The sequence below is a fragment of the Dermacentor albipictus genome, chromosome 4, assembly GCF_038994185.2.
Source record: "Dermacentor albipictus isolate Rhodes 1998 colony chromosome 4, USDA_Dalb.pri_finalv2, whole genome shotgun sequence".
NCBI classification, from domain to species: domain Eukaryota; kingdom Metazoa; phylum Arthropoda; class Arachnida; order Ixodida; family Ixodidae; genus Dermacentor; species Dermacentor albipictus.
The window spans coordinates 166,349,738-166,376,517 of record NC_091824.1 but is presented as its reverse complement, the minus strand read 5'-3'; the positions used below and the strand labels follow the sequence as shown (position 1 = coordinate 166,376,517).

At 45.1% G+C, this 26,780-nt stretch overlaps 1 protein-coding gene across 3 annotated transcripts in view; it reads left to right on the top strand.

The window, feature by feature from the left end:
* LOC135910073 (pleckstrin homology-like domain family B member 1) overlaps positions 1-26,780 on the top strand; it is a 540,261-nt gene that overhangs the window by 394,278 nt on the left and 119,203 nt on the right. The window contains exon 18 of one of the 3 annotated variants that reach the window (XM_070537776.1): positions 4,775-4,864. The exons of the other annotated variants lie outside the window; for them this stretch is intronic. Coding sequence (XP_070393877.1) covers positions 4,775-4,840 — 66 coding nt within the window. The 3' untranslated portion in view covers positions 4,841-4,864. Of the gene's footprint in view, positions 1-4,774; positions 4,865-26,780 lie in introns of those variants that run through there. 3 annotated transcript variants of the gene reach the window in all.

The window sequence follows — 26,780 nt, the reverse complement described above, 5'->3', positions numbered from 1 at the left end:
ACAATCAGAGCACGCCAGCACTGTTTGAGTGTTGCAGAGCTCTCCCCTGTTTATTATGTGGCCATTGCCGCATCGTCTCGACGTGAAGTAATGCTCGGAAATTTGTTTACATGAACCGTTTCGTATTTTCGTGGATTGAAGTATGTATTGTTTTCGCTCCTTTGTGCGTGAAGTTTCTTTCTTTCTGATTTACACATACAATTTTTCTCTTTGCAGTAAAAACGTTATCAGTGGCTTAAAAAGTCGTCGTCATCAGATACATAACGTTAAGAAATTTAGCAAGTGTAATATTAATTTGCGTCGAACAACTTTTTGGGAGATCACACGTTGAATGACCATCTCGTGTCTTTGCCTTTTCGTTTCCAAAGCAACTCGGCACTGACGCCCTCTTTTTTATTGGCAAGCGAGCAATATGCGCGAAGCGCATCATTGCGCCCGTGTGATGGGTACATAAAGGCGAGCACGCTAACAGTTTCCCGTGGCAATTTTCCGTGTGCTGCTGGTATAATGATTTATTTCTTACGGTTGTCTTGCTGTGCGTTATTATATATATATATATATAGTATGTAATACTGCCATGTTCTTGTACGCTGACGTGCTTCCGAAGCGGGGCGATTCTGTACCGCCGATGTCCGCGTTTGAAGTAACCGTGCACCTAAACCCTTTCTAAACTCGAATATGGGAATTCTTTCTTCGCTTCCCGTAGCCTTCATATGGCAAAACTGGGATAGCCTTCCCTTTTGAAGGTTCGACATCGAGCTGGTATTTGAGTTGAAGGTCCGCTTCGTAAAGAAACGATTCCTTAGTTTTCACTGAACCAGGTTAACATGCACAAGTCCTTCTTTAGTTCTCCTAGTATGCGTTGTGTGTCCATTGATGATAAAGGAATGAGTTAAATTTCTGCATGTTTATGAGCTGATCTTGCCAACGAGCCCCCTAATTCGTTGCCTGCTATACCGGCATGTCCTGGGAACCACTGTAATATCACTTCATGTTTTTTGTCAGTAGCATGCGTTAAACTATTCGGTACTGTGTGTGTTGTTCGTGAGGGTGGTTGGTTGTAATCAGTATTTTCAAGACATGCTAAAGCCAATAAGGAGGCCGCACAAATTACCCACTTTTTTGGTGAGTCATATGTTTTGATAAATTAAGTGGCTTGGAGAATTGCCTATAATTCCGCTATTTTTGGTGCGTCAGTGCCTACACGCGTATTCTACATTTCTTTCGGGCTACTTTGCCCATTCCTTCTTCTATTCCTTGTTTATCTGTATTCAATTTTCACGCATCTTTCAACGCTCTATTTGTCTTGTGCCAGAAACATGTATCAGTATTTTATTTTGGCGGAGTGGCGTTGTCGAAGCAAGAACTTGTACCAGCTATTCCAGATTCCAAATGCACAAAGACCTCTGCACTTAATTATGTGGTTCAACGTTGGCAATGACGTGTACTCCCGCGCTTGTAATGATTTCGGTTACCCGTGCGCGTGGTTGTTGGTCGGTGGCCACCGTTTTAGCAAGTAACCTACTTGTTAGTTACTTGCTACTTGTTAATTTCGCAGTTCTTCACTGTATTAAAGTGATAGCCACTTTCAGCGTTTGGCACAAAGCGCCACGCCCAACTATAGCCTGCACAGGGTAGTTTCTCTTCTTGTCTCTTCGGAGAAGTCTCGATAGAAACTGAAGGTTTTAGGTACGATCAAGGAAGTATATGCCTGAACTGTTACGTATAGGGATCGCTGACTCCGCAGCCTGTGACCATTTCGGCGACGAGGAAACAATATGTCATAAACTGTGACATTGCCCGTAGATCGCGCGTAGAACGACCAGTTCCACGATTGGTCTCTGTCGGAAGGAAGAGTGTGTAGGGATGCTTCTCTTTCTCGCCCGCTTCGGCTGTTTTTTTTTTCCCCGAATGGCTCTCGCATCTCGTGTAATCCGGCTTGCCCGCGTGTTTCAGCGCCGCCGGCAGTCGATATCCAGCGCAATGTTATTGCGCTGGATAATGTTGGATAGCTTTGACTTCACCGACAACGATACTGGAAGAGCTCTCGGAACAGTCCGAGGTCTTGCAGTATTGCTGTCGGAGCGGCCAAGAAGTCGACCATTTTCCGGTCATGTTACCCAACCTGTTCTCGCGGTTGCGTTGGAGAAGTGTTCGCAGCGACAATGAGTATCACCCACATCACCATGCTTCACATATAAATGCGGACAATGTTTGGACTGCTTTGCTTTTTTTTTCTTTTGCCGCACATATGTTATGTCGTATGTTGTCTTGACCCTGCAGCCATTCTTTATTCGTGTTTGCTTTATTCGTTTATATTCGTTGTATATTTTATCCTGAATTAGGTGGCTTATGTGACATTCGTATTTCTTATACGTAAATGTATCTGTATTGTTAAATGAGTATGCGTGCTTTACAGGTCTGATCCAGCACCTTGTGCCCCTTTTCTCATTCACAAACACATTAAGTTGCTCGTAGGACGAGGTTTCCTGGCGTTTTTCAGTAGCAACATTTCATGCAACAAAGATGTCGTTGTTGTATGATAACTGTACTAACAAAGGAAATGTTTCTTTGCTTGGCAGTTATGATCTTTTTTTCATGTTTATTGCGACATAATAGATTTCGAACAGCGATCGTCTTCGGCTCACTTTTCTCGACGACCAGAGCGACGTTTCGTCGAGCAAGCTTCTGCTCCGCCAGGGAGTTTCTCTCCGCTTAGTACTGCGTTTAGCCCAAGGCACGCGCTGCTTCGTACAAACTTCGGGAAAGCACTTTTGACTAATCCCGGAAAATCGCATGTGCCCTCCCATCTCGCCGATATTTGGACGCGGTATTTGGCTTAGCGTTCCCGTGAGCAGGATTAGGTTAGGCCAAGCGGCGGCGATTTGTGCACATCGGTCCCGAACAGCGGGAAAGCTTATCGCTACGGTGTCGCATTCTGCGCAGAGTTCGAAAAGCGGGTTTCGAACAACTCTCCTCTTCCGTCTGTAAGCTTAGAGAGTGTCATGAAATGTGCAAGATGTCCACAATTTTTTTCACTTAGCTTTTACCACGGTTGTCGCGCTTATTTCCTTTGTGTTCAGTTCTCATTTATTTTTTGTGCGATAGCAAGTTGTTCACTTCCAAATATACCCTATATCAATAACGTGTAGACTGGAAAGCACAAGTTAACGTTAACTTTGCTCAAAAACTTGGATGCTGTCCTTCTTTTATGTTTTTAATTTTTTTTGCCTCTCCCCGTGGGTTTAGCGTTGGCCGTTTTGTCACCGGATATATGTGTGGGTATATATAGGCTACTTGGGCTACAGCAGTATGTGCTGGCTGCTGCCTGGCCTATTAGAGAGAGATAGAGAGAGAACATAATGCAGAGAAAGGCAGGGAGGTTAACCAGGGGCAGTTCCGGTTGGCTACGCTGCGCAGGGGAAAGGGTTAAGGACGATAAAAAGAGAAATAGAGTGGAAGGGGGAAATAGAAAGAAAGAGTAGAGAGCTTGGGTCACTGGGCATGGTGCTCGAGCAGACAACTTCGGCTTTGGGTATGTGCAACTGGGTATGAGCCCATTCTCCCAGAATGCATGTGTCACTGAGGCACAGTGGGTATGAAGGCTTCAATGTATTTATGTGTCGTGCTTCCTAGTGCCGGTACTTATATGTTCAGGCACAATTTGCGTACCTGAACGTATACCCTATGAAGTAACAATAAGAACACTTTTCTGCTTCCATCATCGTTACAAAATGTTAATGAAGGCTGAAAGAGCCATTTAATTTCGATACAAGATGTTTTCCAATGTCAACCGTTAACATTTATGAAGCTTGTACATATCAAACTGCTAACATGATTTTTTCTTTTTTTTCTCTCTCGTTTCAGGTATGTGATCCTGCTTCGGGCCTCTGGTAAACAGATATGTATAATGGGGGCGTTAATATTTAACATATACATGAATGATTAGAAGTGTTTCTTTCCGTTCATGCTTGATATTCGGGCACCCTTATGACAATATCGCAAATGTAGCTGTGCTTAACGAGACAAAGGAGCCGCTTTCCAGATTTTGAAGAACCTATTGCATATTTGGTTGCAGAATTTCTAGAGCATCGGTGTCTGATTCTGTGAAGTGTTTTATGATGGGATATTTGTGGGCATGTGTAAAAACATTTCTGACGAAACTGAGCGACGGCTTATGGCAGTTAGTGAGCGTGTCGCAGCCAGTCGCGGCACACGCATGTTGATTTCGTTCCACTCCGTAGTTCCTACTTGCGGCCGCGGTTAACAGCAGGTCAGACAAACCGTTTAGTTTATTAACTTTAGTGCTCGGGATGACTACTGCTACATTCCCAATTTGCGGTTACCGGTGGTTACCACTAATCATAAATCTTTTTTTACTATTACCTAAGGGGAAACGGGGGGGTAGGTGCTGGCGCATGCACTAGAATAGTAAGAAGTGGGGATTTCTGACGCATCATTTTTTGAAGAACCAGAACTCCTTGAAGACGCATCTGGTGACCGATGTTCCGTTCGTCACAATGGTGAAGTGCCTACAAAACAGCGTGGTACATTTTTTTTTCTCTTCCATTCGCCAAGGATTCTTAAATGAAGCTTTCTGTGCCGCCCCCCTTCTTCTCGCTTAAAGTTGTGTCAGAAAACATATACGTTGAACTACATAACCTCCCTCCCTCCGTCTTTCTTTGTACGTAAACATTTTAACCTGTTTTCGTCTGCACGCTTCCCTTTCGGCCGGTGGTGCACCGTTTACCGGCTGCTCCTCTTGCGTAATCAGTGGGCAAACAACCAAGCCGGGAAACCCAGCGGTGAGCGCCTGGCGAGAAGTCGGACGGAGACGTGACAGTGTGCTGTTCGCTCAGCGCCCTCGAATTCTTTACACCGTATCCGCTGCGCCACCGGGACGTCGTGCAGATGTTGGCGAAGTGACATTGCGTGTGTGTTCGGGTGTTCCTATTTGGAGCTTGCACTTGCGTACCTTTAAGCAGTCAAGGCAACTCTCGCTGCGGAGGCGGTGCTGGAAGTGTAGTCTCAGGCGCGACCGCGCTGGCACCTACGGGTTCCTCAGAAGGCAGGTGGGGCCCTTCACTCTCGTGCACCTGAAATTCGCCAACTCATTCCGTCTTTTGGCTAAGTAAAATCTGCAGAAGTATTTCACGCCGAGATTTGAGGGCGGGCGAGACTCGTTGCGGGCTTGACTACGACCTTCATATATGTACATGATTGAGTCACGCGTGTATGGTTCTAACGTGAATAAAAAAAACAGCATATACATGCTTCCCCCTATGTTTATTTACGAAGAAGAAAAAGGCTCGCTAAATACAATTCCAATTTTTATTTAAAGTGCGTGAGACAAATTTGCAGTGCTTTTATGCAAGTACGTCGTCCGACATTCCTTTTCAGTTTTTCCCTGTTTCGCGTAAGGACACGTCGGGTAGAATAGCTAAATACGTACTTCTCTCGCATAACGCTTTGTGTGTGTGTGTGTGTGTGTGTGTGTGTGTGTGTGTGTGTGTGTGTGTGTGTGTGTGTGTGTGTGTGTGTGTGTGTGTGTGTGTGTGTGTGTGTGTGTGTGTGTGTGTGTGTGTGTGTGTGTGTGTGTGTGTGTGTGTGTTGTGTGTGTGTGTGTGTGTGTGTGTGTGTGTGTGTGCGTGCGCGCGTGCGCGCGCGTGCGTGCGTGCGTGCGTGCGTGCGTGTGCTTGCACGCAGATCGCCGTGATCCTCACTGTTGCAACAACTGCCACACCTGACTGTATAGCGTTGATGCGCGCTTACACACCAAGAAAAGCGCATTCTATTCGGCAGCCCCCTACGCAATAATATGACAACGTGCGATAATCGCAAATAGAGCAGTGCTGCAATTACGCTTCGCTATCGGTTCACTATGTGATTCGTGAGAATCCGTTCCTATTGCTGCATTTCACAACTACAAGGACGTCGAAGTCGAAACTGCAATGCACAAATGAACAGAAATGTTAACTAACGAAAGCAGCGAAACACAACTCTTCTCCGTACAGTTAGCTCCGCGAAAGTTGAAATTTCAAGTTGCGTTCAGTTTTCGTTCGGGAACAGGTGCCAGTGACCCTCGCGGTACCGTTTGCTTTGTTGCTCAAGGCACTTCTTTCTTGACGTTTCTTTGGAAGACTGCTTTAATCGTACCAGAAGGCAGGCTATTAGCAAAAAAAAAATTATGAAACTTGTAGCGCGAGTTGCGTCGTCTCATAAGACGTCATGGTTCTTGATACGTGGAAAATCATTTTCGGCCGTGTCACTTGAATAAAGACACTTATACTTTGATGTTGCTTCATCTAGTTAAAATGGTGAATGACTAGTCACATTACTTTCACGAGATATCGAAACACACATTCAAATAATTAAAAACAATCACTAATTAACTTCCTAATTAATTCCGTTATGGCACATATTGCAATTTACGGATAGTAGCCGGTGTTGGCAGTGCTCTCTCTCCCTCTCTCAATATTCAGGAAAACTTAGACGGGACCACCTTGTAGGTAACATACGTGTAGCGCACAAGAATGGGTTGTTATAAACGCCGAAATCAGCCTGAATCATGCAGCAGAAATCTGAGCAGTTTGCAGTCAGTCGTTTATATTACAAGTACAAAATCCCTCGCAAAGCTGCTATTTTGTTAGCGTCACGGTAAAATTCCCGATTGCTACGCTGGCTCCTTGGTTTGGATACCCCCAATTAACTACCTTTTTTTGTTCTTTTCTTCGTTTTCGTTTCTTCGCTTTCTTATTTCTCTTTATTTTCATTTTTTCTTCAGTGCCGAGAGTTTCTCCCTTACGCTGAACAAAGCGCGTACGCCTATTCGTTGTCTTCACTTCGCCCCGTTAAAGCGCTCTTTGTTCCCGTCCCAATTTACAAGAATAATTTGACACGAAAGCTGCCTAGAAAAGCCCGATTTGAATAAGTCGGTGCGCCGATAGCGTGGGACTATAAACGCGCCTTAAGAGCCGCCCGAGCCCGTGGGCAATCCGACAGCAACGAGAAGATGGTTGCGAGTTGAGGGAGCGGGAGGCGGAAGTAATCCGCCACCGTTACCTGTGGGTTAATTGACTGTGACAAAGGTCAGGTGCACGCAATACAAACTTCGCCTACTCCCGTTTTCCGATATGGGAAGGGTTCTTAATTTTTTCACTTAATGTCAAATAGAATATCGGCTATACCAGTTTGCTCTATATTATCCGCACCGCTCTCTTCGTCTCTCTTAACGTTACGCCTAACTACCTCCTAAAAGTTATGCAATTCAAAAAATATTTTGCCTTTCCGATGTCAAGGAAGTGGTATCCTGCACTAAAAGCGAACCTTCTCTGTGCCACTGTTTCAAAAACTTGTTGGTTCTTTCTTGCGTTATCGGTGCGTTGTTGCGAGGTGAGTTGTGGCGTTCCGTTACTTTGTCCGAAAGTGGATTCGGGAAGGAGCTGAATAATTAAGGGAGCCTCCCTGCATAATGTCGATACCCCCATTTCGTTTCCAGTCAGTTGAGTCTAATGTGAGACAGTGCAGGAACAAGCGCACATATGCGAGTAATAAAAAGTGAAACAGACAGATTTCTTTTCCGACGCGCGCTGTTCTAGTTCTGCACTCATTGCTATTCATGTTGCAGTGCGCCAACTACAGCCTTGAGAATAACGTGATTGTTAAATGCCGCGCTTACTTGAATTCAAGTCTTTCTTTTTCTTTTCTTTTTTCTCATGAAAACTTGAAACGTGGCGGTACGACAAGTATTGTGATAAAAAAAAAAAGAGCGAGAACGTTCAACGCGGAATAATCAGCCTTTCGTTTTTTTTTTCCATCCGCGAATACCTCTCCATTCACACATTGATCAAGGTTAGTGGCAGTATTTCAACAGAATAATTTTCTCTTAGTGAAGTTTTGGTGGTGTAGTACTTTTGACTTTGCAAGAGCTAAATTTTTAAAATGGTTTTAAGAACTTGTCAAGGTGAAAATTGCCCTTGATTAAATTCCTTAGTCATGCCATTGGTTTCTTGTCGGTGCGCGTATTTCTGCATAATAAGAGAGCCCTCTCTCCCTCTTTCTTATGGCGCTATGAAATTGTCTTGCGACGTGTGTCTCTTTCCTATTTGCGTAATAACTATGGCTACTGAATTACTCGGCATTCACGCAACTACCATATATAGCCAACGGAAGAACTAGGAGAGATTGTGTGGACGAGACGCAAACAGACGAAAACGAAAATTCGTTTTTTTTTCCTGCGTTATATACATAGGGTGTCCTAGCTGTTATAAGAAAAAAAAAAAAAGAAAGAAACTTCGTCCGAGATACCGTTATAACACTTACGGTTTTCGTTCGTCAGACCTGTGAGGAACGAGCATCGTAGGGTTTATGTGTGTATTGTCGCCGTCTGTTTTCTTTTTCATGTCTTTTTTTTTTCAATTAACAGCTTAGACAACCTTATCTGGAACACACGGTATATCGTACAATGAAAAGCCATGCCAGAAAATGTTATTGAGGATGGTGGAGCATTTGGAAGTCTTTGATGAAATACTTGTTTCTTACAGGTGTTGCTCTGACAGCAACTGCCAAATGTTTTTTTTAATTGAGGGGAGAGAGAATTATCATGACTTGTGTTGTTTTTAAAAACTTTTTTAGTTAGCGTTCTTGATTTTTTCCCTACACTGACCTATGCCCTCGGACTGCTGTAAACATTTAATAAATAAATAAATAAATAAATAAATAAATAAATAAATAAATAAATAAATAAATAAATAAATAAATAAATAAATAAATAAATAAATAAATAAACTATATAATAGCAAGTAAAGCTTGGCGCTAGGTGGAGATATTTGGAGATATTTTATAGAAAAGCTGTACTATCCGAAAAGTGTTCATTTAAGTGAAATTTGTAATCATCTTCACGTTCTTAACAACGTGAAAGGGTGTAAATCGAAATAAGAGAACATGCTTCAGGCGCTCGGCTTCTCCGTGAGAAGCGTAGCATTCTACTCAATATACGCGTCCCCCTCCTTCCCCCCCCCCCCCCCCCCCCTCTTTCCATCCCATCCCTAGGTTAAATTCCTGTGGGAACGTGAAGAGGAGCAAACTCGAATGAAGCAGGCCCGCACCTTCTGCGTGTTCGGTAGAGCACGTCCATCGTGCGCCGTCGACCGTCGCAAACAGCCTTAATGAGCGGTGACCTTTTCGTCCTGTAGGCGGCGCGGCAGATGAGGAAGGAAGGGCCTCCGTACGCCGCGTGCCCCCCCCCCCTCCCTTTTTTTCGTTTTCTTTTCATTTAAAGTCTTTTCATTATTCATCAGAAGCTTTTCATAATATTAAAGCAAGTGTATGCGCAATTTCGCGTGGCCATTAGAGTTCATTGATTTTCGGATATGCGTTGTCAGAAATGGTCTTTCTTCTGCCGTAACGAGTTTCTTTAGCAGCTTGTAGAATAGGCGGTGGACGATTACTTGACGCGAGTGCGACATTTCGTTACTCTGGAAAGAGTATATCAATTTTGCCGTGCGACGCACGATCAGCTCAAATGTGAACACGACGTAAAGTACATAATTTTTTTTTCCCGTATACTTGCATTGTAAGTGATCGTGTTACTTGGAAGCTAGATAACTTCAAGTTGTTAAAAGCTTTGTAGCTGCTCTTTTGGCATATCGGGCTGTTTCATAAGGGAACTTCTAATTTCGTTGGAGACACCAGCGAGAAGGCAAAATGATGCAATCGAAATACAGAGACGTAGAAAGCAAGAACAGAAAAGGCAGGAACGTCAAACAGATGAGCGCAAGGTTTTATACTCTAGACAGTGAATAAGGGAAAGGATAATAGGAAAAGGAGAGGGTGAAAACAGTGCGCACGTGGGAGGATGCTTAGACGGACTACGTTTTGGTTTAGTGTAATCACCGCGAACATTTCATTAAAGAGAACATTTGAATTAAGCATTAAATTAAGCGAGTATTTACTACAGTTTTGGAAAAAACACGAAAGGAGAAGAAAAACAAAAGCGGTACTTTTCCGTGACCGTAGGTATAAAAAAAAAAAGAAGACAGATTGCGACGCCGTTATCAAGTTCGCTTGAGCTATGGGACGTCATGTATTTTGAGAACGTATACGCATGTCTGAATGATTACTTGTCGGTGAATAATCACATTGCGTTTTGAAAGAAACAACGGATTACCGCAGTAAACTTTTACAACTATTCCTACGCCAAAATTACGCACTTACCGAGAGGCTACTTCGAAATCGGCGTTGTGCATCACATTGACGAGCGGGTGCTTAGGTTACTGCATGAAATTCAGAAAGTTTGACGTTAATTTTCTTCAGTGATAATAAACCTTTTCGCACCATATGAATGACAACACAGCTTCGATGCACTACGTTCCTAGCCTATACTGGTTTATATTGCTGTTTTGTGTTCTGTTAAAGCACAGGGCAAGTGAAAGGCTTCTTAAGTCGCATGCAGGGACAGTATGAGATCTCGTGAGAAAACCGGCAGTATGTCGATTTACATCACGTCTTGAGGAGTCGCTCTCAATTGCATTGACTACCAAGAAACATTTCACTTTCTCTTTTTGCCCCGGTAGAAAAGAAAGGTTTAACACCTCTTCTTTTGCATCAATATTCTTAGTTTAATTATTCGCTTCGTCTCTTCTTTTGTGACCGAACCGTGTAGTTAATATGACTGCAGCCTGTTGTCGGCTTGTTGCACATTCATTGTGCAGGCGTCAGTGCGATGGTGATACGAGGTTTGAGCTCTTGCTTGACCTGTCGTCTGTCGAGGCAACTGGCAGTGAGATGCTCCGGCTGTGCACAGCGACGTGGCTTGAACGGCCTGTATAGGAATACGTGTTCACCAAAAACCTCCTCCTTGGACCTGTTTGCCCTCGTTGTACAGTTTTCCTAAAACGTACGCAATCCAGTCACGACGTGACGAAAGATGACTCCACCACGTGTAGTGTACCTTCCCGTGCTCCCCAGCTGCGTCGAATCTCTGCAGCGTTAAAGTGAATCTCCCGGCTATGGTGAGCTTTCGAACGCTCGGGTAGCAGTAATATATCCACCACACGCCTCGGAGTTCTTATTTGTCTCACCCATAATCGGCCGCGGGTCCTTGCTAAACGATGCATGTACTTAGCGCTACGCGGACGTTTTTCAGCCAGTCTGCTCGCCCGAGCGGTTTCTTTTTCATTTTCATGCTGTGGTATTTTTTTCATAGCAGAGGGAAGCAAAGTGTCTCGTTCGGAGCCGGAAGTGATTGACGCTAGTCTCAGCTTTGCTTGTTTATTTTCCTGCAGTAACGCAGCAACCGTTTCCCGTTTTCATTGCATTCAACACTATGACTGCCTTTGTTTCCCCGCAGCGCTTCTTCCAAACGTCGAGCTGCCGCTGGAGTTACGTCCTTTCCCCTGCGACGTTTTACTCGTCTACGTATTAACTCAGATTGACGCCATCCACCCTTGTGTACGCACCGCGGTCGCAGCGTCGCCCTGACGCCACTTCTTGCTCATCAAGAAATGCGATCTTGGCGGCAGCCTCAATCAACCTCATCATCTTCTACTTTGGCTCCTTTCTTTGTGTAAATTTGTGCCTATAGCCCGCCGTGGTTGCTTAGTGGCTATGATGTTAGGCTGCGAAGCACGAGGTTGCGGGATCGAATCCCGGCCACTCCGGCCGCATTTCGATGGGGGCGAAATTCAAAAACACCCGTGTACTAGATTTAGGTGCACCTTAAAGAACCCCTGGTGGTCTGTATTATTCCTGAGTCGCCCACTACGGCGTGCCTCATAATCAGATCGTGGTTATGGCACGTAAAACTCAATAATTTAATTTTTAATTTTAACTTTGTGCCTATTCAGAAATAGCTACGTTAACCTTCACTTTATTTGCTCATGTTATCTCGTGATTTTCCAGATAAGCTACGAGGCCGTCTACGCTTGAATCGCTCTAGCGCACTTGATACTCCAGGTTGAGATGCTTTTGATGGCAGCAGTGTGAAGGGGTTGTCGTCATTCCGGCCTCTTCCCCTACCGACCCCCTGCCCCTGCAGGCTTTACACTGTCAAGACATTAAGGAGGGCTAGTTGGTTACTGGTATTATGAAAGATGGCCTTATCGCACAAATTTAGACGAGAAGAAGCGAGATACACAACACAAGCGCTTACATAGTCGGTGTCAAAATCGAAATATATGTGCTAAATTGCACTTCTTATATACGTCGGTAATCAGGCTACTGCTCGCTATGCAGGTAACTTCCTAGCGCACCGATGCGATGCAAGACTCAACCAGCCCCTGTGTTGGCTCCATGTTGTGCGGATCTTCCACTCAGTATTTTCCGCCCAACAGAGTTTTAGGGTCACTGATGTAGAAAATGAGGCCGATTGGTGAATACTCATAGCAGGAAGAACAAACCGGAACAGGACGTAAGAAGGGGGTCTTGTTTGCTCTTCTAACGTCCGCTTCCGGTTTGCACTTCCTGCCGTGAGTGTTCTGCAGTTCATCGAGGTTTGTGCATAAATTACAAGCTTCATTTTGTTTTATTTCTCATCAAGTAGTCTAAATGTCATTGAGGACATTATGGTGCGTTTGTGTTCCTGAATGCCAGGGGGCCACGTACGACGCTGGCTCCATTCAGTGCGTGCGTTCGGCATAATTTCGACTGAAGCACTTTCAAGGAGTGAAAAATTTATTGCTGCGACAATATTGCTATTGCTACACAACCTCCTGCAAAAATTTTAGATGTTTTCTGTGAAGCCGATTGCCAGCATACCCTCGTCATACTTTACTCACGCCTGGTAGCTGCGTGCCGATGCGTCCTGTTAGCTACCTCCATCATTCTAAGCTAAGAGATAGTCGGCGTGAAGATGGTTCCGAAACGCGACTTTTTTGTGCTTGTTTTAGTACAGTGGCGAGTTCGCGCTGCCCTATATGCCAAACGCGGTCGCTGGTTTGTGCGTATTTATTCCTTTTATTTATTGCTTAAACATTTACCCGCTTTTTTTTTTTCGTTTTCGCTTCGAGGACGTCCCGAACGGCGCCTTGTGTGTAACCTATTTCTTTCTTATATAGCCAAAATTGTTTGTTCTTAATTGCATTTACAACCTTCGCTACTCTATAGAACCCATATTTGTTTTCAAGCTTGCATGAAACTTTTATTGCGTTGGCCGCAATTCCCCGAACGAGGCACAAGATCGCTGCTCTTGAAATGTTCGTAGTCTTTCTTCCATATACAGCAGAAACGTTTGCGACATCGTGCGTCAGTTTAAGTGTTAAGTGTTGGAAACGCAGGTTTCCCGAGTAATAACAAATGCCGCAGTGGCGTCTGCAATGTCAAAATTCGTTGCTCAAGCTACGTGCGCTTTCCGTGCCTCAGTTTAAAGCCTAGGTAATACGAAGGCAGAAAAAAAAAAGGAAAGCGTTGTGGAATTCCGAATCACCAAGGCAGAATGAAATATATGTAAGGACAGCATTCATACGGCCGAAAGCCTCGAGTCATTTTTCGAGCGACTGGTCTGAGCCCTTCTCCTCGAGAGCGCTTACTCCCTTGGGCCGGTTCTCCATTCGGCCTCTGGATTCCCGGAATCGTCGTGCGATTTCAGTGCGCATTGTTTCGAATATAATAAGGCGTAGGTCTCCTGTTACTTTCGTTTATTTTGTATTGAAGAAGAAATGTACCCGCTTATAACGAGCCACCCGTGCGACGCTGTAGTCTGGAACTTTAAGGCACGGTATTTTTTCCGCATCCAGAGGGAACGTTTCTTAGCGCGCGTAGCTTTGCAACGACCATTCTTGCACGTGTATATACATATATTCCTCAGGGTCGCGTCGTGATTGTTTTCTCCTGTCGTTCCATTTGGTCGCCACTTTTTTTCTTTATAACTTCGTTGGCTTGGAGGAAAATATTTATACTTGGATTTTATTGTCTTTCTTATTTTCGTTCAGCTGAGCGTTCAGAAAGTGTATCGGTCTTTGGAGTCCTCATCTATTACATTTTTTTCTTATATTTCGTTTTATTGTGGAGTTTTTTTACGTCATCTGCACTGCATCTGTTTGGCACTGAAGCATTACTTAGAGCCTAGGTTTTTGAAGTATTTTCACCTAATACATGGACGTACGTTGTTGACCGCAGGATTATACGACACGCACTGGAACTCGCTTCCCCGAACACTGAGTGAAGTGCACGTAAAGCTAGTTGCTACATGCAACGTCAGAATGTGCGTACGAAGTTTGGGACACGCGTTTTGAGGAACTCGAGCGCAATTGAAAACTATACAGCGTCGAGTATCACGTTTCACTTCGCTGTAGAATGCCCCGTTCCTTTGCTCTCCGCATTGACAGATCGCTCCCACTCCGCGGTAACGAGAAAGGAGCAGACGACGTTCGTTGTTCCCTTAAAAGCGCTGACCTTCCTTGTGAGTATCACGGAGTGTTTCAGCAAATACGTTCGAATTGTAGGGAAGGCGTGAAAAATGGGCGATTTCCACGATGTCGCTTTTACCACAAAGAGTTTTACTGTAACTCGAAAGAGTATTTAGACAAATAATTAAGAAACTTGGAACAAATAATTTTTGAATCGAAAGGGTTGGATGATTGATGCTAGTGCAAGACCTGAAGCCCCTCATTCGAGAATTTCGCACCTGGTACGAAATATGCAAATACTTAATGCTGTTAATTTCTGAAGCTGTGAATTCCGGCTAATTTCACATAGAAAATTGAAACGAAAGTGTCGAAGATCGCACCGGACACGCTCATAGCTGGCACTCGTGATTTTCGCGACCGCTTACGCATGACTGAACGCAAGTTGAACCTGCGCGCGCCATCTCTAACCCCATGGTTCACGTCTCACCGTCGGACGAGCGTGAAGCGAGCATCCTTGTTAAGCTTTTGTAGTAAAACCAATCCCGAGGAAACAGCCTAGTTGTTCCAACTTCCCTATTTTCAGGCTATTTCGAACGCATTCATTCAAACACTGCGCATAACTGTATTTACTACGTACGGTGTCAAGAATGGCGAGCCGCTAAGCAAGATTGCCACCTTGCCACCCGATTACGACAAGGGGTGCAAGACGCGCACCTCTCCCTCTCCGTCGCTGCAGCTGGGAGGCGTTCAAAGAAGCGGCCTTTGTGCTGAAAACCCGCTTCCTTCCTCCAGCCCCATCGACATTGTGACGGGACGAGTTCGGTGTGTGGACAATGATTCCAGAGTTCCCCAACGCGGAGCTGATTTGACACGGCTGGACAAGCTGCCGCGGGAACGACTTATTTTGGAGCGTCTCACGCTTCGGCCTAGCACGGAACAACGAGCGACCCTCGATCGGCGCCGATAGTTTCCCGGAACGGCACCCCGCGCGGTTGCCTCTGTGTACAGAGCGCGGTTGCCTTTGTGTACGTAAACTGGTCTGCAGAGCAGCGGCGAGTTGGTGATGAGAAAACGAACAGTCGCCGCGTCGTAGGACCGGCGCATCGAGTGTATAAAAACTGTGGTTGTGCGAATGCTGAGGACACTTCTCTTGAGCAGTCATGTTAGACTGAGTCACTTCTCTCATGCAGTCATGTTGGACTGTTACTCTTTTTCTCAAGCAGTCATGTTAGACTGAGTTAATTTCTGTAAATAAACCCTTTTTCCTCGTTCTCGATGAGAAGCAGTTCTTCACTTCATCAACGATCTCAGCGTAAATAAGTTGGACGACGGCATGGGCCAGCTACCTTCGAATTGATGCCGTACTCCAATCTTGGCAAAGGACCACGGACGATGGGATTGAGCCCCCAATCCTGACAACGGCCATAACCTGAACAGGCACGGAAATCACGTAACTGTAAGAAAATTTAGTAACAAATACTTCGGCCACTAAATTTCTCCTGCAGTGTGAACTGGAAAAGTAGCGATCACCAGGTTCTGCGTTGTCGGGGCACTTATTCGTGCAGTTCCCATCCTTCATCAGTAACTCAAGTATATACTGGTGATTGCTGCATGCATCCGTCTTTTTCTTTCTTTTTTTCGCTTGCTTAGATTTATTTATTGCCATGTAGAGAACCACCGGCTCTGTTTCTTGTTTCGTCTATGAATGGATATACTGAACGTATTGAGATCTTGCCGTTTATGGATTACATCGAATAACGATCGCAGCAGTATTAGTTTATTTTCTGAGTTTCATCTTTTGACATTCCTTTTTCGTTATTCCGGTGTAGTTCTTTCTTTTTTTGCTCTCGTTCTTGGAAAGTAAAACTCCTACTCATGTGTCAAAAGTGGTATAAATGTCAGCTCTCGAAAACATTAGTTATACCTAAGACTAAACTATGCTTCGCGTTTATCCGCATCAGAAGCAACAGAAGAAAGCGAGAAGGGAAATTTCGAAAGCCATTTTTTACAGTTTAATGTGGCTTGTCTACTTGCATAAATTAAAGAAGGAAAGTAGTTCCTAGCTCAACGCGCACGATGGACTTAGTGCAGCGCGACTGTCTAGAGCACTCGATAGGATCAGAGCTGGCTACAAATGAAGTCTGCAACTTTAAATTTACGACTTGGCCCTTAGCTGATCTTCCTGCCGCCGCTTTCACTTCTTTCATCGCATCCGCAATGCCGTGCGTGGTTAGAATGCGGCGAAAAGATCTTGTGAGAGATGAACTTGGGCTCTACGCACAGTACTAGCGAGGTCTTGCGCTTCTTCGGTTGTCGTTTCTGTAGTGAGATCGTGCCTGATAAATTGACGCCACATCGGGTGAACTGGTTCGGTAATCGAATGACGTGTGCACCCGGGTAACCACGCTTTCGATTCCTCATTGGCTGCCGAGTCGTAGAGACTTCTGAACTGTCGCCAGTGAGGGCAGCTTTGACTGCACAAATGAAAAAAAAAATGTTGGCGCTGAGGGATCATGCAGAGGTCTCTGAGCAGATTACGTGCAGTGGCGCTTTAAAGCCGCCTTTTCGGCCCATCTAACTTCGTTGCTTTTAATTTTCTTTCCTTCTGCTCGCAACACGAGGGATTGTGAGAAATGCTCTGAGCAGCCGCATCCGAACAAGCAAAAAAGAATCTTAAAAGATTAGGCCTAGGCGGTACTCCGCCAATGTTAAACCCTAAATTTCCTTAAGGAAAAACGACCAATAGTTGTTTCCAGAATGATGGCGTATGCAGTATCAGATACCCTGCCAAAACTGTTTTTGTTTCTTTTATGTATATAATACTATTTTCCCTCTTTGATGCTTCTTTACGGAGAGGCTCATAGCGCAAGAATTATTCTGAGAACTTTATTTTTTCTTATCTTATGTAATGTTATCTTGTAGATTTATTTTCATTTGTCTCTATTTTGACTATTCGGTTTGATTAATGCACGAAAGTTCCTTACGTCGCGGCGTGACTGTCATCTGCATCGGGAACTTATAAACGTCCCATCGGGAAGAAACGAAGCTTAAAGGTTCTTGCTGCTGATCCTACTTTAGGTGTCATTTATTTGCATGTGTAATGATTTCCCGGCTTTACTGCTGCCTGGCGCGATAGTCGCGTATTTTACTTTTCGCTTTTTTTCCTGTACTAGTCATCTGTCAGGATAGGATGTCTCCCTTGGGCTTAATATGGCTGCACCGTTACCGAGGTGCTCGTCGCCCGTCTTACCTCCACTTCCCCGTTCCTTTCCCTTCTTTCTTTTTTTAAATATTTTTGTAGTTTCCTCGCTATCTGTACACCATTATTTATGATCGTTTTGACACGTCGCTTGTTGAGCGTAGTTCGATCCGCCATCCGCTAGCGTGTGGCACTGGATTCCGGAACGCTCACCGAACAGCTTTCTATGCCCCAATGGTATTTCGTCCCAGGTATGTCACACACCTCGCTAAGCTCGTGTATTTGCGGTGCCTACGTGTAAGGGGTGCCTAAAGGCTTTTTTCTTTGTTTAGACTATTACAAAAGGCGATGTTGGCACTCGAGAAAAATGCCACCAATCCTTTGTTACATTGGAAGAGTAGAAACATATCGCCGATATCCCGAGACAATCAACACGCAGTTCATAGTACACCATAGGACCTTATAAACACGAGAGAAGGTGTGACATACAACAAGTAAAAAGCGGAAACACATCGCGGAATGTCGCAAAGCAATGTCACAAATCATAAAAGGGAAAAATACAGACGATATACGAAACTGTACCTTGTTACGTTGACGAAACAGTCTTTTGTAATCCGATTGTCACGTAGACATTACGCTCTTTCTTCGCTAGTTACTTGTCCATGGGGTGAAAATAACGCGCTCCACGGTCTATCATTCGCTGTGCCTCTAAGGTTTACGTCGCTGCAATCCTCGATGGGGTGATGTCAGCGCTTATGTCTCGTCCTTGTTTCTTTGTGGTTACATGTGTTTGCGCTGCTACAATTTTTATGTCAAGGGTGATGTATCCGTGAAAGTGTTAGACTTACGCCTGTCAGCCATTATTAGGCAGCCACGCACAAATTCAGGAATATCGGTGGACAGCGCCAGTGTTCGGTTTTGCTTATTAATGCTTTTTCCTAAGGCTTGCTCACTGGAAGCCTTTCGTAAACAGTACATAAACAGTACATGTCAGGAAGTTATTCTGGGAAAACTCGGAAGTTCCCCTAATGCGGCTCTTGTCGCGTAAATTTTTGTCGTAAATGCCCCACAGACGTCTTCAAACCATGTTCTTTCTTTCTTTTCTTTTACCCACCTTTTTTAGTGCATTCAAATGCATCTTTTTCGTTGAGAACTGTCCCCAAATCACAGCGCCGCCCCGGTCACCTCCCCCACTCCCCACTCGTGCCCCCTCACTTCGCTATGTATTTATGTATCGTCCAGGCGATTTTTTTCTTAAGCTGGTGTCTAATAACTCCTCTAAGAACTTCCAAGGCCGACAGCTTTGACTGAAATGGAATTGCGTAATATTTTTGTTTTGTTTCGTACTTCTCGTATTCCTCTCTTGTTTGCGTGATTTCTCTTATCGCTGTGTTTTTCGTTCACTGTTGCTTTCGTTTATTTTTTTAAGCGTCTCCAGAATGCAAGATGTTCGGCGTTATCATTGACCCTCTTTTCAATCTCCTTCTCTGAAAAGCTTCTCTAAATTTTATGTTGGTAGTCTATTAAATTCCTCAATTCACAATGTTCATGCCACACTGTGCGAGGGATGTTTGTGGTTTCCATGGCATGTTCCCATTTTTTTTTATATGCTCTGTGAGCAGGTGTCATGCTGCGACTTTTTGCTTTGGCATATGAACACAGTCACGGTATCCGGCGACTGTATAAATCTGTTGCTCTGATTATGTTATTTCATATTTACCGTTTTTGCTCAAGCTTGGATCCACCTTGTTCAGCTTTCAACAGTGTCAGATCTGGCATCGGTGTTTCTGCGAGAAATGAGTGATTATACGTGAAATATCTTAACCTATGCCTACTTTAGCCTACACATCAATTGTGTGCATGAAAATACTACGAGGAATGATAAATCGGCAGTATACCAGCGCGTACTATACAGGGTGTCCCTCGTAACTTTAGTCAAGCTTTAACAATATGTAAATTCCGCGTAGCTAGACCTAACCAAAGGAATGTTGTTTCACGTGGCTTGGATATACTCAAATTATTTTTTGGGTTTCTCCTAATATGGTAATTAGTCTTAATTAATTAATCAACTTGTCAATTATTATAATTCGATGAAAAGTGTCAATGAGAAAATTGTACAGCGACATGAAAATTTTCCGATACAGCTTTCTGTTGCTGTATACTTGCTACATAAAGTGTTTTTCCGAGCGTGAAGCCCGCGATTGCACGCAAAGTGCCTCGAGGGGCCATTCGCGCGGCAATTTTGCGTGTATTCGTGGGCTTCTTTCACGCTCGGAAAAACATTTTTATGTAGCACGTGCTGAGCAACAGAAAGCTGTATCGGGAGTCTTTCATGTCGCTGTACAATTTTCTCATTCAGAATTGTCATCGAATTATATTATTTCTGCGGATTAATTAAGATAATTATCTAATTACTAGGAATGCAAGAAATCATCGTGAGTATCTCCAAGCCACGTGAAACAACATTATCTAGGTCGGGTCCAGATATATACGTGGCATTTGCATATTTTTAATGTTTGGCTAAAGTTACGTGAGACACCCTGTATATTGTCGCTCGCTGTTTTCGAAGGTGTCCGATTGCTCATACCAGCGCGACTCAGTGTAATAAAACGATGCTTTGATGCGCCACATAAGTGGGTTTTGCTATCTTCTGACATTAATTGATGTCGCTGAGGCGCGGCTTGCATTATATTTGAAACGAACAACGTCCGGTCGCTGTATCGGCCAGTGGAAGCAGATGCACCCGCCGGGGCTTCGGACTAGTTCTCCGCGGTGCCAAGTCCGGCGTGCCCCAATACACGCCATTCAAAGGGCCGGCTACACTATCATCTTCAGGATTTGTTCTTGCTCGCACTTCCTTTTTGAAGTTATGTTCGAATTTGCGGGGCACTTCTACTTTCGGACGCTTGACAAGAGGGTCCGACGGACATAAAGCTTTCTTTACCCTGCGCGGTTTAAATATTGCCAGAGCTGTCCTTTAAGATTCTTTCAGTCGTGTACTCGGCTTCAGTACAGTGATTGAGCTTAGTCTGCATTGCGCGGCTGTGACGACAGCTTAACGATGGCTCGGCAAACAAGTTCAGTGAAAATCCACAAGGTGGACGAAGTCTCATCAAAACGAAAATTGTAGGCTTTGCAGTACTAATTTTGTGGAATGACAGTTTTATCCGCCATTAGCTGTGGTTCACGCATACTCAAGTGCGTTCGCATTTATCTCGCCTTACGACGACTACAGCGCGCTCAATCTTTGGCATGACACGTGTCATGCCAAAGATTCGCATGCAAGCGGACGTACGTTCGCTTGCATGCGAGAGCCCTTAATGTATCTTTTCTTCATCAGACTGCTTACAACAGATACAAGACGTGATCAGTAGCACGCAACTGTTCTCTCTTATTGATGAACGAGCACTATAGTCGCCGCGACAGGCACCCTTGTCGACACCTTAGCTGTGGCTGCACTCCCGGATGCTCCCCAATGGGCGTGTCCTCGCCAAGGACTTCTCTGCGGTGCACACGTTTTATCGTACGAGCAGTAACACTCCTTTTCATTACTGCGTCATTTAATTTGCCGTATTGCGAAGGTCTAGCACTTTTATGCGTTAAATAAGAACCGTTCATTGGCTAAGTGCATAAATGCAAAGCATGATTTGGATATTTCTTCTGCCATTCCTCACGTGTTATTCCCTACACCTGCATGTTTTCGAACTATTGATCGGTCGCTTTTTGTTGCGCAAGAACCGTAGAGAATTGAAGGTCGAATCGGCTTTGCTGTTCCGTGCAGTATATCGTAACAGTGACAGATGATGTGTGTGTGATAAAAGAATAAGACGAACAAAACAAACTGCATAAGGCATTCTTGCCGATTTCGCCCTCGGTTGTGCATCTGGCATGGTCGAAACACTTTTGTTGCGTGACACACTGCTGCTTATGCAAAGCTCTGCTTGAGGGCTTTGTGTGCTCAAAAATAGTTTACGTAAGCGGTATGGACGCGTGCGAGAGACCGTATAGAGACACTTCTGGATGTGTACACCTTCAGTGCTGCAACGGCACAAGCTTGGGACATATTGAAAGCGACACGTGGCCGCGCAGTCGGCGTTCTCGCGCCGTTTGTAATTCTTAGGAAGCAAGAACTGGCCGCCGTCTGAGGAAGGGGGGGATTGGGGGTTAGCCTCCCGACCCCCGCCACCCCTTAACCCCATCAAGGACACAATAAAGTTTTATCTCTCTCTCTCTGAAGCCGTTTAACCAAAGCGTCTTTTCCCCACCGTTTCGTTTATGTTTTATTGGATTTATGCCAGCTCTATTGGGTTCAGTGGTGCTGTAATGTTCACTCTCCGTTATCCCCCCCCCCTTTTTTTTGTTCCCCCTTTATATATTAAGGTTTTATAGTCTTCAGACCTTTATGCTAAATACGCGTGCGGGCGTTTTACACAGTGTCTCTGATTAATCTCGTTGCTCCCTGGCGCCTTGTAAACTGTTGAGTTTTTGAACAGTGCTTGTTATTTAACCATACGAGGTCAAACGCCTGATCGTCTGCTCAAAAATGTCGTACTGACGTTCGATTAATAATTCCGCGCTTCTAGGTGCATGTGTTTTTTTTTTCACAATTCGAATTCCATTGCTGAATGAAGCGCACTTCTATTTTAGGTATTCTCTTCTGTAACATGATTTCGCAAAGCAAACAAACAAGAAAAAGATGCGATACATATACTTCACTCATTAAAAAATGCTCTCGGCTGGAACTAGGGTGCAGCCCTCTTCGACCGGTGAGCTCAATCAGAACTTTTTTGTCGCTTGTTTTGTTTCCACAGTACCAGATTTAATTTATATGTGACGGGACGCTGCATTTTCAAATGCGCTGGCGCTCTGTTTACTCTCAGAAAAAGGAGCGTGTTGCGCACATTGCTTTCTTTAGAGCCGTGCGCGGTGCTTGTGCATGTTTTGACAAATTGTCCTTCGTCGTGAACCTTAAGAATAACAGAGTTCGCTGCGATACAGGGTCGTCCATATACACCGGCGTTGCGTACGAAACAAGCATTCGGGCGTCGCTATGCAGTGCTTGCGAAACGCACGGAATGAATTGCAAATTTCGGGTAAGTGTGTTCAAGACAACAGAAGAGGGGTAAGGGAACTGGGCTAGCGCGGCTATTTTGCATAAATACTGGAAAACGTTATTTTGCATCCAAACTGCGTACTCGGCAAAATTGTACTGACCGCTCAAATGACCGTGCATCTGAAATAGACACTTGAATATGATTATTAAGTTAATCTGTGTTATTTAATTGCGCTCATGCAATCGGTAACCCGCTTTTCTCTCCGCGAGAGGATGTTTTACAAGCCACAACTGACGCGAAGGCGGAAGGCGGGGGGTGGACGCCGCCTTGAAGTTCCCGCGCCAGCTGGACGTGACGTTATGTATTTTGAGAGCATCTACTCGGATCTAGTTAACTGCTCATTGGTCACGAAGCACTGGAACTCATCTGAACGAGTTTCGAGAACATTTATCACGTCGAGAACAGCCGAAAAGTAAAATACCTTGAAACTCATGCCATCACAGGTTTCGACGTGAAGTTGATAAACAGAAGTGCGGACGTGATTTTCTCCAGTAATATTCCGCCTAATCAGTGGAGGCAGAGTTTTGAGAGGACTGGCGCCTCTCTTTGGGCCAATTAGTGGGGCACTGCAAGTGCAGCTTATTTTGCAGCGCGATCTACTCCGCGCCGGCACCGCATGCATTGTTCAACATTGTAGCAAGGTTCTCGGGGTGCCCCTGCCTATCCAGACATCTGGAATGGTGATTACGAGGGTTCTTTTTATTTCCCAGGGCGTAGGAATTCATGACATAACAAACTCCCCTCAATGGTAGTTTCTTTGGGAGCAAACCTGGCGGTCGCGGGCAAAGCATCCCGCGTATTTTTGACAAAGACTGTGCGTACAGAGTGAACAGGCAAGGACAAATGCTTCCCCGCTCATTCGAGCCCGTCTCCTTGATGGTTCGCGCTGAATGCGCAGTCGACCACGAAAGATAACGGTACACACGTTTTATGGCTAATGCGAATTTCCGCTCATTTAAAACAGGGCGCTTTTAATTTAATAAATCGCTGTGTAGGCAGCAAAACTCCTTCAGACTGGAAGTTTGAATTCCGAGCTGTGTGTCCAGCCCTCGCGGGAATTCAGCTTCGTGAATCCCGTGTTGTGTAAGTTTTTTTGGCCGACTTTACTTGCTTTGGAAGGACGCTTGGCGACTGTAAAATGATATAGTCTTCCTCTTTAGTGCGGCTTTATCGCAAAAACAAAAGAAAATATTCTGTCCTTTTAACGTTGGAATTTTATAGACCAACAAAAAAAAAAGGTTATTCACCATGAGGAACAGTTACTGGATATTGCCAGGTGTACCTAGTTTGTATCTCACGCTCGCGTTAATTTCTGGAGCGGTTCTCCATGGAGACAGCGAGGCCTGATTTCTCAGGGCCCAAAGTTAGCTCTGCTCTAGGCCAAATAAGTGGTTTGCTTTGGTAAACGCCACGTTGCAGTATATAAGCAACAGACAGATATTAAAGAAAATGTTGGCCGTTCTCAAAGAACTGAATTTTGCCTAGCTTCTCACCTACCGCGTAGGGGGTTCAACAGCAGTAGTTACAGTGGCTACACGTATCTCGTTCCGTTGGAGAAATCCCTAACCTCGTCGTTGGTCTTGCACTTTGCCGCCTTTCGCATCGCGCCTCCCGCCTGTCTGATGTCGTCGCCCGCGGCTAAGACTGCGCGGTACTGGTTCGCAAACGTGGCTTGTGTTTCCCGGTTAAACGAGCACAATTAGGCGCCAGTAATCTGTCGTTTCCTCTCCTTTCCATTTTCCTCCCCCATTTCTCTTGTCATTTTGCTTACCGTCCTTTTTAGCTGCCTCCTTAATCTCGCTGTTTCGGCTGTGCCTTGGATACTGGGTGCACTTAAGGGAACAGCCTGGCTACTATGTGCGCCGGCGCACCTTCGATTGCGCATTCTTGGTGTTCGCGCTTCAACCTGAATTCTCACTTCCGTTTGGCGCAATTATGCCTTTCAGCTCCCGAACAATGCGTGCACATTGTCGCCAATTTGTGGCGAAAACTATTTCCGTATGTGGTAGCCTATGGATGTGGCATTGAGAATGTGTTTTCATCAGTCTCACAAATTCAGTCTAGTCTGTGAAAGAAGTTGCGGCTTCTCCTTGGAGGGTTTTAGCGCACTACAGTGCACATGTGGAGAAAATGGGGAGGAGGAGGAGGAGAGAAGCACTGACTGTTAAATCAGTCCATGCAGCAATTTAATAGTGTCTTCCTTCTCGTGTTGGAACTACAAGCGCGCGATTTTGTCGGTACACACGCAGATGCAGCCAGCATATATAGCCTATTTCGTCGGTTAAGTGGGACCCATTAAGAGTACTCCTCGCAAAGGATGTGTGGAAGCTTTCCTCAGAAGTAGTCGCGCAAGATCCAAATTCAAGCATTGCTTCTGTTCCTCTTTTGATTAATTAGATTTTATTTATTGGATCACTACTATTGTGCTTGTTTTGTTCAGACTTGCGCGCAGCCTTTGTTCCTCGTCGAATGTTTAGTCTACTTTTTCTGAACCGTAACCCTGGAGCTGTCTGCTGTCTGCCCTTTACTTTTCCCCGATACAAGATAGAAAGTTGGGAACCAGTGCTTGTTATGGTATTTCTGACTTTCCTACTAGTGGACTGAGTCCCGATGGACTAAGCTTAATGAACGCCGTGAGAATAAATCCCGTTGTACTGTGTCTACACAGAGTGTCGCACAATAGCCAGTCTTGTCTATTTGTTTTTGCACGGGTCGATAAATCGAAGCATGAGGTTGTGACCCTTTGCGATGTCAGCAGTTCGAGTTTCGACAAGACTTTGATAGATGGCTGGCCGCAGCGGGTAAAATTACCCGTCGCCTGTCCGAATACGTTAAAAAAGGGATTTTAGATACTGTCAAACCTTGATATAACGAACCTCGATTTATCGAAATTCGTGATGTAACGAACTATCTTCATTTTTTGATCTCAGTTGTATTCAAAACCGTGTATTTCTTTTCGCGATTTCACGAAGTAGTTGCCTGACACGGTTTCGATTTAACGAAACGTTCGTCCTTTTCAGGCATGTACTTGGAGCCTGTATGGCGAGTAAATCTAGCAAAACACTATAAAAACGTCCGCCGAGGCAATAGTTATTTCAAGCGTCCCTCCGCATGTAAAGTTTGAGCGGCAAAACCTCCGTCAAAGCTCACGCGCCGGTATCCATAGTAGGAACGAAACACCGCTGCGACATTTGTCGCGTCGGTAAACAACTTGCGGAGGCCGCGGGGCGCGCCGCAGCTCGCAGTGCTCGGAGAAACATGAGAGCTGACGATTCCTTTTGCGCAAGGTGATGGGGAGGGAGTGAACGCACAGTAACGCGATCAAGCACGCGCCGTGGGGGGGGGGGGGGGGGGGGCAGTCCAGTCCTCAAGCGTGCGCCTATCTGCCTTCTCCTCGTCGCGCGCCTCCGTGCACTGGCCACGCGCCGTAATTTGGAGGTAATATCTGCGCTGCAAGTGCAAAGCGCAAGCCGAAATCTGTTGATGCCTTCTCGAGCATTGTGTTGGTCCCGTGCGTCTAGTGCTGGCGGTCGCGTAATCTCAAGTTTACAACACACGGTGCGAAACGCTCACTCGCTTTGCGACTGCAAGTTCGTTGTCATCCAGTGAGATGTGTGGATGTTTGCCCGAGCGCGCGTGACACGAATAAAGCTGCGAATCTTACATTGTGCAGTAATCTATTTGCTATCGTAACCAATGCTCGGCCTTTCTGGCCAAAGGGACTTTTCTGGGGGCATTTTTTTTTTCTCGGGGAAAATATCCGCATCTTTCTACACTTTTCTTAATTTGAGAGTGCCGGCTGCGGGGCAGTAGGCGCGGTTAGCTATGGCGTCCGAGATTTGCAGTGCCGCCCTACGCAACACACAAATCTCGGACGCCGCGAGCCACGTCGATGTATTGCTCTCGACCCGATCACCACCGCACGCGCTGGCGCTCATAACTGTACTATTATGGACCGGCCTTCTTCCAGTTTGTTTATAACTGCTCACTAACAAGATACTATCCACCAGGAATACCGTGGGAAGTTGTTAAAGTTGAACATTTAGAGGCTCTAAATAATGAAATTTGCGATTTAACGAAGTTTTTCGCTGCAAGTACGACTTCGTTATATCAACGTTCGAC